The sequence below is a fragment of the Diabrotica virgifera genome, chromosome 2 (assembly GCF_917563875.1).
Source record: "Diabrotica virgifera virgifera chromosome 2, PGI_DIABVI_V3a".
Taxonomy (NCBI): domain Eukaryota; kingdom Metazoa; phylum Arthropoda; class Insecta; order Coleoptera; family Chrysomelidae; genus Diabrotica; species Diabrotica virgifera.
In genome coordinates, this window is record NC_065444.1 from 39,275,204 (window position 1) to 39,286,900 (window position 11,697).

The window sequence follows — 11,697 nt, forward strand, 5'->3', positions numbered from 1 at the left end:
TTTTTGATATGAAAGAAGAGGGGATGACTTTAGTTTTATTGTTTCTAACAAGAAGCATAGTTCAGTCTTTACGGTAACCAAATTGATTCAGTTAAGAGCGTTTGGTTTTATTACAGCCTACTAATTGCTTTTATGAAAGCAACTTTAAAGAAAACTAAAAAAATAATTCTATGGCATATGTTTTACTGGCATAATAGTCTTGGGATCAAGTAGTTTTAATAATAGGTTTTATTAGTCATATTAGGAGAATTTTTAAAACTGCAATAAAACTAAAAGGTAACAAACTAGTATCTAATAAAACCAAACAGTCCGGAAGTTTTTCATAAAACTGATTAGTTTCAAAGTGAACTAAGAATAAACCATTTTAAAACTACAACAAGACAAATTATCTATTAAGATTAATTAGTCTTATTTGATACTCTTATTAGATACTTTAAAACTAGTGACAAAAGCTTTAACAGTTTTAAAGTTCTGGCAGTATATCTATAAGGTAACTTTAAAACCATTAACTTCTTATTTACCACAATAAAACCTTTATAAACCTTAAATAAAACTAAAATGTTTTTATTGTGCTACTTGGGTGGTCTATTATTATCGAATAGCTAAATTAATCTAACAATAATACTTTAAGAGGTATGTTAAATATTTACTTACATATTTGGCACATTCCTCATATTCTTATGTCTTATAAATATGGCTACCAAGGTACCATTCCCCACTACTCCCACGATGAAAATCAACAAAAACAGTATCGGCACGAAATAAGTTTCCGGTCTTTCATTGTACGGGATCATTTCATCGGTGGAATTCGCATCGCAGCTTTGGTTTGAGGTGTTTAAAGACACTTGCGAAAAGGAGAAGTTTTTGGATGAACTGTTCATCTTGTCTCGTGGAAAGTTTCGCTGTTTTTAAACCAGTTAGGTGAGCAGGTTTGTCGGGAATTTCATTGTAGATATTTCAGTATTCCTGGAACAAAAGGAGCAATAAATTAGCGATTCTCAGTCTATGTATGTAAAATGTTTGTCTTTCTAACTATCTACTTACACATATATGTCCAAAAGTTTGAAATATTGAAATATTTCATCTTTTTATTGATTTTTATATATAAACTCTTCTGAATAGTTAACCCTTAACTACAGACATCCCAATATTATCACGTAACTACAGACTCCCGGTATTTTTTACCGGTCATTATAAAATAGAGTCAAAATATAAAGTTAATAATAAAAAACAAAAACTTTTTGCATTATGTGTTTTTATGGAGTCTCTAGATATGGGAAAAATGGTAAAATGAGTGATTTTAATAATATAATGACAAGATTTTTGAAGAATAATGTATTAAACCAGAATTTTGGTAACATTTTTGGTCTATTGAAACAAACGGCCATAAATGCTATAGACAAAAATTTAAACTTTTTTTTAACAAATAAACGTAACATAGAATCACAAAGGAAATATAAAATAGCATCCACGAAAATTTTTACATCCATGAAAAAAAATCTGCAAGGGGTAAAATTGTAATAAAATTAAATGGCAATTCCATTTTTGCAAAGTGGCCTCAAAATTTTTATCTTCAAATTTAACCTTCATTGAAGGTCCAGGATGTCTTCCACAGTCCATTTCTTTACTTTTTCCCCAAAAACACAAAAAAATAATGTAAACATTTCAGATTTACAAATATAGTACTCATATAAAAATACTCCCTTAACACAGACATCCGGTAATTTTTACCGGTTAAGATTTTTGATGTGTACCAGAAAAGAAAATATTGACAATACACAATACACGCTTTGACTAGCATTGTTATACAAACTGCCCGAGAGGTACAGAGACACATGAACTTGTAAGTTGTGAGGTTACCACGAAATCCACATTTTGGGAATGCCCGCCGGTAAAAAATACCGGATGTCTGTAGTTAAGGGTTAAACATCATTTTGTTTCAATTCTCAACAATACTAAATAAATTTCAAAACCAGATAAACGATATGCAAAAAAATGATTTATTCTCTTGGAATGAAAAATTTACAATGTACAACTTATATTTAAAAATAAATTAGTATAAAAAAAAATAATTTTTAATAAAACTTATAACTAGTATTTCCTCCATTGGACTGTATGCATGCCTGTAGGCGATTTGGCATGCTGCCGATTAACTGGTCGAGCTGGGCTTGTGGAATCCTCCCCCATTCTTCACGAGCAGCATCTTTTAGTTCTCGAAGTGTAATAGAAGGATTGTTTCGCTTCTTGATGCGTGTTTTCAGAATGTCCCAAGCATGTTTAATACCGTTCATGTCGGGAGAATTCGAGGGCCACTGTTATGTAGATATTCCCTCTTCTTCCAGAAAATTTTGTGCTGCTGCTGTTAGATGAGGAGGTGCGTTGTCATGCATAAACACAAATTCATCAACTACTGCCCCTCGAAATAGACGTACGACAGGATTTAAAACTTCTTCGATGTACACAGGACCAGTGACTCTTTTCTCCAGAACCAGCAGTGGCGTCCGTGTACCACTCATAATAATATCACCCCAAACCATAATACTGCCACCTTCAAATGGGACACGCGGTTGGGCTGTTTCTAGTCGGGCTTGTCGTCCTGGGGCCCTGCAAACCAGTGTTCTCCGTGAATCAGATACCAATCCAATTTTTGACTCATCAGAGAACATCACGTTATTCCAGTTAGGACCATGATGCACCATTTCTCTAGCCCATTGCAGTCTTACTATTTTGTGTTGGTAGGTTAGTTTAGGAACATGTAGGAGTCTTCTACGATACAAATTTACCGCACTTAGTCTGCGTATTATTGTTTGCCGTAAAATATTCAGTCCTTGAAGCCTAAAAATTTTTTTGGATATACCACTTGTAGATTCCAGACGATTTCTACGAGCTATCAACATTATCTGCCGGCCTTGCGCTGCTGTTGTACATCGACTTCTACCACTTCTGGGACGATCCTTGACGTCATTTGTCTCTTGGATTTTTTTTTTAATTTTCGATACAACACTCTGAGTAACATTAACAATATTCGCGATATCACTTTGACTAAAGCCCTGTTGTGACAAAGCAATTACTCTAGATCTGTCAAAATGAGATATCACGTTTCAAGGCATTTTTAAACGGCTCAATTCAACTTTAAACAAAGACTGAAATCATGTGTAAATACGCTAATCAGTTGAATGTGTCCAAAATGATACAAAAACGATTGAATTTTGACATTTTCATTTAAAAGCGCTCTAGAATGAATATCAACAACAGTTTTGAAACCACCATAGGCGTAGATATATTATTTGTACGTATTCCAAATTTTGGACATGTGTGTAGTATGTGTCTGTTTATAAATTGTTATAAAGTTTTCAAAATTATAGAGATTATTTAAATAATTAAAATTCAGCCGAAGTCGTGTATACCTACTTCCGAAGTTAAAATCGAAACATCGAAAAAAAACATATATGAAACTGAAGTTGGATTTAATTGCCATTAACCTTAGTAAGCTATGTGATTTGAGCTGTATTAGATTTTAAGATAAATTCATTCTCATAGATGGTTTTTCATTTCACATACTTTGCACAATTTTTTTTCTTTCTCCCCTTCCTTATACCCTTTCAGGTGTCGGATTTCTGAGTGAGCTACATGTTCATCCATCTCTACCATCGTGTCTTGTGCTATTACTTTCATTTCTTCAAGCGTTTTTTGTTTAATATTTTCCGCATCTACTGTATCCATTTTTTCTTCGGTCTGCTTTTTTTCTGATTTTTTTGTTTTATGAATTTTCCTCGTTATTCAACTTTTTTTTTATTTAATGTTTATTAGGCAATCTGTTATAACATATAACATAGGCACATTTTATCCAGCATCCAGGATCTTCCTCTTTTTCTTGGCTTCCACCATCTTCCCCTTTTTTCTGCTATTTAATAATAAACTTCCACCAGACATAATGACAAAAGCAGTTGAATTTATAAGAAGCTCTGTGTCCACTATCCATTCTGTACCTTTTTTGTTCGTTTAGAATATATTTGTTGTTCCCACAGTGACTCGATACACGAAAAATCTCGGATACGTGGTGCAATGTTCTTGCCGTTTAACCAACACTTTCATGAGCACTCAAATATTTGATATTTAGCAAGCACTTTTTTAGTATTTGCCAAATACCGCATGTCTGGCGCCGCCTTAACAAATTAATTGCAAGCATATTTATTTGCGTAGTTTTCAAGAAGTACGACGTATTTTGCTCTTAACTCACTATCACTTTATTGACGGTTTTCGTTTACAGATCATTGTAAATATCCCTGTTAGTAACAAACCACGAAGCATCGATTATTGAACGTAACACTTTGGACTGGAATCTCTCAATTATGGATACATTCGACTTGGATGCTGTTTCCCAGGGCTAGAGACCATATGCCCAGACCAATTTGAATATTGTGTTGTAGACTAGCAGTTATAGCAATAATGCTTACTAAATTTTATGCCCAGTTGTTTCCGTTTGTTCCATAATATGGGTTATCCAGGTTAATTCCCTGTCCAAGTGCATGCCCAAATATTTTACAAAGGTAACTTAGGAAATTAGCTTATTATTTATTGTTACTGTAGGTGGTTATTCTACTGGGCTTCATTCTCATCAAAGATCAATACCAGTTTAAGTGTATCTTTATTATTTTGTTTATTGTTGGTTCCTGTTTGGTTATCCTTCTTATTGTCTCATTTCTTATTCTATCCCATCTTTCCGCCTATAGCTCGTAGATCTAGTCGGTTCGCTAAACTCAGACATAATTGGCTAGTGATTTTAGCAACTCATTTTGCCAATTTCTTAAAATTGGCAAAAAAAATAATTTCTAAATAGTTAATAATTACTAAGTACTCAAGTAGCACCGAACAAGTTTATTAAGTCTTTTAAGGATGCTTTTAAACTGTAGAATAAAACTAATATTAAAACCATTTGGTTTTAAGTAAACCTTAAGGTTGCAATAAAACCGCTTTTAGCATAAAAGGGCCCACTATGAAAGAGGTCAATAAAACCAAAAATAAAAACCTTCGTAAAACTCTGTTTTCTTAAGCAACTGGTTTTAAAGCTGCTGTGAAGGTGCTTTTAAAACCATGTTAAAAGACACTTTAAGTGCAGACAGTTCTATAGCAAACTTAAAAAGGTTTCGTAAATGGAGACTTTTAAAGACGATTTACCATATTAAATGATTCTTTAAACCCATATACTCCATTAGGCCAACAAATTTTTACATGTGTTATGATAGGTACATACGCATTTGTAATCATAAAATAATAAAAAGTACTTGGTTATTTCGGACTGTCAAGGTAGAAAAAACACTTCCGCACCCAACTTTATTGATAATGTTAACAAAAAGAGATCTAAATATCTCACGCGCCCTAAAATTTCGGACTTTTAGAATAAAAATAGTAAAAATATTTAAATCCGAAAAATACTAAGTTGAACTAAAATTAATTTTATCTACAATTTTAATGTTTAAATGTTAAAATAAATCGAATTTATGTCTTTAAGTCGCTTATTTATAATTTTATGTAAGCCTTATATTGTAATCGATCATGGCTTTTAGCATCTCCAGAAAGCAATATGGCCGAAATGCAAATAAAACTATTTGGTTTATCGACAGAGAATTGATTAGATCAAATGGTTTTATTTTATACCTTGCCAAGAGCATAATATATCCTACATAAAAGCAAGATTGCCTTGGAATTAAAACCGTTTAGTTTTAATGCTGCTGTCAATAATGCCACTCGGTTTTAATGTGAATCTAACCTAAAATCGAGGCGCCGCGCGTCGTAGTGCTCTGTGTGTTGTATTTTTCTTTTAAAATGACCAGTTCGTTTATATTTTAAGTAATTGCGACATATTTCTTCCATACTAACTGTAACTCCACTTTTTACAACACACTACACCACTGATTCGCTCTAAAATTAATGGCCGACCATTTTGGACATGAATGCAGAGGGGATGGGTTTAGTTTTAAGGTTTCTAATAAGAAGCATAGTTTAGTATATACGATAACCAAATTGATTCAGTTAAGATCGTTTGGTTTTAATATAGCCTACGAATTGCTTGTACGAAAGCAACTTTAAAGACAACTACAAAAATAGTTTTAAGGCATATGTTTTACTGACATAATAGTCTTGAGATCAAGTAGTTTTAATAATAGGTTTTATTAGTCATATTAGGGGAATCTTTAAAACTGCTTTAAAATTAAAGGTTACAAACAAGAATGTAATAAAACCAAACAGTCCGCAAGTTCTTTATAAAACTGTTTAATTTTAAAGTGAACTGAGAATAAACCATTTTAAAACTACAATAAGACAAATGATCTATTAAGATTAATTAGTCTTATTTGATACTCTTATTAGATACTTTAAAACTAGTGACAAATGCTTAACAGTTTTAAAGTTCTGGCAGTATATCTACAAGGTAACTTTTAAAACCATTATCTTCTTATTTACCACAATAAAACCTTTATAAACCTCAAATAAAACTAAAATGTTTTTATTTTGCTACTTGGGTAGTTAGTAATTTTGCAAATTTTGGCAAAATTGGTCAAAAACAAAAAAATTACCTACTAAAATCACTAGCCAGTTGTGTCTGAGTTTAGCGAACCGACTATAATATTATTATCTCATATCCGTTGCGTTTATCCTAGTGTTATGCTTTTTCTGTAAAGTCCAATTTTTACTCGAATATGCGGTAACTATTTCCAGTTGAGTACCTACTTTTGCATTTTATATTTATTTAATTTTCTTCCTTTTCGACGATGACCATTATTTTACTTTCCTTGACGTTAATTTCCATTTTTAGTTTATCTGTTTTCCCTGTCAATATGTTTATAGGTTTTTCCATTTTTTTTAAAGAATCGGCTATAAGGACTATATCATCCGCATACAATAAGGCTTCTAATTTTATTGGCTGTAATCTTTGGTATCTTATTATTGTCCGTATTTGTTTGGTTCTTTTTCCAGCATAATCTAGTCAATTCGTTCACGGCTATTATAAATAGTAGCGGGCTAAGACTTTATCCTTGTTTGATATGTCTTTCACAATTGAATTCTTCAGATCTTTCTCCTGTTATCTTTACAGGTCCTTTTACTACTCTGTAAATACTCAAGCAATGCCATATAAACCTAATTTCCCCCCGAGTCAATACTTCTTTCTATTATATTTGTAATGATGTAAATGTCATCGTTTGCCTTGTTTTTCTGACAAACAAGTGCTCTCTAGTTTTCGCAGCTGACGTGTTCTCTCTTTTTGATTATTGTCACGATGAGGTTACTTCGCCAATCTTTTGAGATTTGTTGCTTATTCCATGCTAACAAACATTTTTGTTCAAAATCTCAGCTCTATTTTTTGCTTCAAACATTGTTTTACACGGCGCGGCGTAAACAGATTCTTGGTAATACGATGTTTACGGCTTCCCTTCTACGAGGGGGATGCTCGGGTGTATAGGAGTTACAAACTTTTTGCGTCTTTTTCGGATATCAAAGTTGACAATCTCAGCAAAATTCAGGTTTTTCGTGTTATTTTTAGAGGTCAAATCTGACTTTTAGATATCGATTAGACTAATAATAGGTACTTTGGCAAATGAATAATATTTTTGCAAAATTTTATTTTGGAATGTATTTAAGTCGTAGAACAATTTTAAGTTTTGATTTTAATTTATAGATTTCAGTTTTCTATAAATAGTTTCTTATGACTTTTGACATAGAATAATTAGGGAAGCAGGAATTCAACAGTTTAGAATTTTCCATTGAGTTTCCTATGAGAGTGGGCTAAAGAAAACAGTCCACCTCGATATTTGGCACTATTTATTAGATTTTAAGGAAATGGCGAAACAGGTCGATTTTTTATCTAACGGGGACACATTTTTATGGTACATACATCTGTCATTTGTAAATCACCTCCCTTCCTTATTTTTAAATAGCAAATAGGAGTCGTGTGCTAGCTGATTTGAAAGGCTATTCAATGCTCTATTCAGTAATGTTAACATTGACCTAATTATTTATAGAGGATTTCCACAAAAAATTATTTGGAATTAAATTAATTGACACAAAAAGAAGAAGGTATGTATTTTATTTAAATCAAAATACATTCTACTGCTGATATAAAACAGAAAAAAAAATTTAATTTGACAAATAAACATTGTTTGTTGCTTAAATTCAATATTCAACCTACCAAGAGGCATATGGGTGGCAGCTTTAATAGCGATATTAAGCGAAAAGCAGTGTTTATTTATAAAAAAATATTTTTTCTGTTTTGTGACAGCAGTAGAATATATTTTAAATTATATAAATTACATACATTCTTCTTTTTTATGTCAATTAATTTAATTAAAATATTTTTATCTTAGACACCCTGTATAAATAATTATGTTAATGTTTATATTAATGAATAAAGAATTGAGTAAACTTTTAAATTAACTAGCACATGACCCCTATTCCCTACTGAAAAATAAGAGGTAAGAGAAGTGAAAGAGAGAGGGTTTGCAAATGACAGATGTATGTACCGTAAAAATGTGTCCCCCTTAGATAAAAAATCGACCTGTTTCGCCATTTCCTTAAAATCTAATAAATACTGCCAAATATCGAGGTGGACTGTTTTCTTTGGCCCACACTGTATATGTGTATAAATTAAAGGGAAATCCCAGTGATTGACTGTATACCGTGGTTAAAAAACTTACTGGCTTTCGGTTTGTGTCACTCGTCTTGACAAGTACACCTTCAGTTTTTCGAGCAGGGAAGCCATGCTGCTTTCAAGTACTAGTATTAAAATCCGTTAAAATCGACATTGTGTCGCATTACAAAAGTATATTGTTATCAATAACTATGTAATTTTGAAGATTATATATCAACGAGTGGGCTAGCTTCATTTAGTGCAGAGAATGTTACTGAAGACGATCTGACTAGATCGATAACGTTCTGATGTTTTTCTATAATCCACTTGGATGGCTTTTTTAACCTTCCGCTGCCGGAGGGAGGTACAGATTGTACCCCAAATTCGATTTTTCATGACTAATTTTTAAAATGTTGGAATTTTGTTTAACTGTTCTAGTTACTTCTTCATTGGGATGTGTAAAAGCATATCCAACCATTTGTTTTCAATTTGACATATTTTTACCTATGAAAAGTGCAGCACTGTGCTTGGGGTACAAGTTGTACCCCCTCCGTCAACCGCGGTTCAGTCCATTGCGGTCGACGCCACTGACTAAACCAGACGTTTTGCGCACGGCACCAAACCTGTTGTTTGCAGTAACACACAAATCAGTTCTGTGGATGACTTAGTGCTAACATACCGTTTTAGTTTATCCATTTGTGATTACACGATTTACCGATATGTCGAAAATAATAAAGTTAGACCTTCGGAAAGAACAGGATCGTGAAACTGCAGTGCAGTGGTTAGAGGAAAGTGATGATGATTACCTTTCTGAAAGAGATAGTTTATCGGATGATTCAGAACTAGATAATAATTTAGAAGTAGCGGAATATGAGCCTGAAATTCTGCAGGTAATTTTTATTTTTGTTTTATGTACGATATTTCTATCTTGAGTTTATTATATTTTAACCATCTGAGAGCGACAGTAATGATTCTGATAAACCAGTTTTGGGGGCAGTAGATTCCACATTTATTTCCAAGAATGGTACAGTTTGAAAAAATCGTCCTTTACGAAAAACTATATGTCGCACAAAAAACTTGCTCGAAAAACCAGGGCTTACAGAAAAATCTAAAAATGTCGCTAAAATTAGTGATTGATTCAAATTATTTGTAGATGAGAAAATTGTAGAGATCATCGTCAAATGTACAAACCAGAAAGCGGTGAAATACATTCAGGATTGGAATGGGAAAAATCCTAATAAAACAAGAACCTGGTTGCCCACTGATTCAGTGGAAATTTATGCGGTCTTGGGACTCTTGATTACGGCGGGTGCGCTAAAAGCCAATAGGGAAGCAGTGCACTTTTTGTGGTGTCGAAACCCTTTGTACAGTCGATCTATTTTTCCGGCTGCCATGTCACGCGACCGATTTCTAGATATAATTTCACTTATGCGATTCGATGATTTGAACACTAGAGAAGAACGTAGAAGTTCTGACAAACTAGCAGCTTTTAGGGAAGTGTTTACAAAGTTTGTAGAACACTGTAAAGAAAGTTTTAAGTGCCACTCTCATCTAACTGTTGATGAACAACTTGTAAGTTTTAGAGGTAAGTGTCCATTTAGAGCCTACATGAAATCAAAACCAGCCAAGTATGGCATCAAAATATGGGCTCTAGTTGATGCAACAATCACCTATGCTGCTAACCTTCAAATTTATACTGGAAAAGATGGTAACAAGAAAAAGACTAGGGCAAAAGAGTAGTACTTGATTTGGTCTCATTTCTAAAAACTGGTTATGGCATCACTACTGATAATTTCTTTACCAGTGTTCCCTTGGCAAAACAACTCCTAGATCGACAAATAACATTATGTGGAACACTTCGAAAAAACAAGCAGGATATCCCTCCAGTCCTACTACCCAATATTTCTAGACAAGAAAAGTCCTCAGTTTTTGCCTTCACTGAGGAAATAACACTGGCGTCTTACGTTCCTAAAAAGAATAAGGCAGTAATTTTATTGAGTACAGAACATAACGACGATAAAATTAGCGGAGAAGAGACGGACTATAAGCCAGACATAATCTTGCATTACAATTCTACACAAGGTGCCGTAGATACTATGAATAAGATGGTAAATGAATATTCTTGTAAAAGAGCCTCTAAGAGATGGCCATTTGTTTTGTTTCAAAATCTTCTAGACATTGCAGGTCTGAATGCATACGTACTGTGGACGACAAAGAATTCCATTCGTGCGTATGAAGCTTCTCACAGACGCAGAGAATTTTTACTAAACCTGGGTCAAGAACTTATAAAGCCCCATGTCGGTAGGCGACTACAAAGTCCACAAAAATTCCATAAGCGAATTATAAACGCGATGTACGAATTATGCCCACCGCCACCAAGGGAGAATCGAGAAAACGACGCCACCATCTTGAAATCCTCAGGGCGATGTTTACTTTGTCCACGCAAGAAGGAACGCAAACGCAGAAAAACGTACAATTCTTGTAAATTCTTTGTTTGTGCTGAACATCAAACAACCACAAAAATTCAAACAATAATATGTACAAAATGTAAAGCTAATCAAAAAAGCGATAATTAATTTTTTCAAGACACCATATATTTTTTTATTGTTACTTATATTCAATAAAAAATACTTGCATTTGTTTTAATTATGTTTTAACTAAAATTATTGCATTATGTTAATATTTAATCTATAAAAATGCATGGGGTACATAATGTACCCCCTCCGTCAACTACAAAACAACTTGACCCTTCGGTAGCGAAAGGTTAAAGTTTATAATAATTTTTATACCAATATTATGGAGACCGGTTCTGACAATCGTACTAGTTGGACGTATGTAGTGTCGCTCCGAAATTAAATTCCAATTTTGGGTGATTTCGAGTGTAATCTGCATTCAAAATAGTGAAAAGTGTAATTAAAAAGGACCTTTATGTAAGTAAATAATCAGTTATCTGTTTTTGGGCCCAACACCGAAAGGTACAAATGGGTCTACTGATTAAGTAAAGTTTATAACATTATACAAACATAAGCTTTTTTCTTCTATGTAAGTAAGTTATATATTATGTGTATGTCTAG

The 11,697-nt window shown here is 33.1% G+C and overlaps 1 protein-coding gene across 1 annotated transcript in view; it reads right to left on the reverse strand.

Annotated features, from left to right (window-relative positions):
- LOC114327687 (neuropeptide CCHamide-1 receptor-like) overlaps positions 1–960 on the reverse strand; it is a 101,204-nt gene extending 100,244 nt beyond the window's left edge. The window contains exon 1 of the mRNA XM_050642545.1: positions 655–960. Coding sequence (XP_050498502.1) covers positions 655–881 — 227 coding nt within the window. The 5' untranslated portion in view covers positions 882–960. The remainder of the gene's footprint in view (positions 1–654) is intronic.
- Positions 961–11,697: the final 10,737 nt, after the last annotated feature.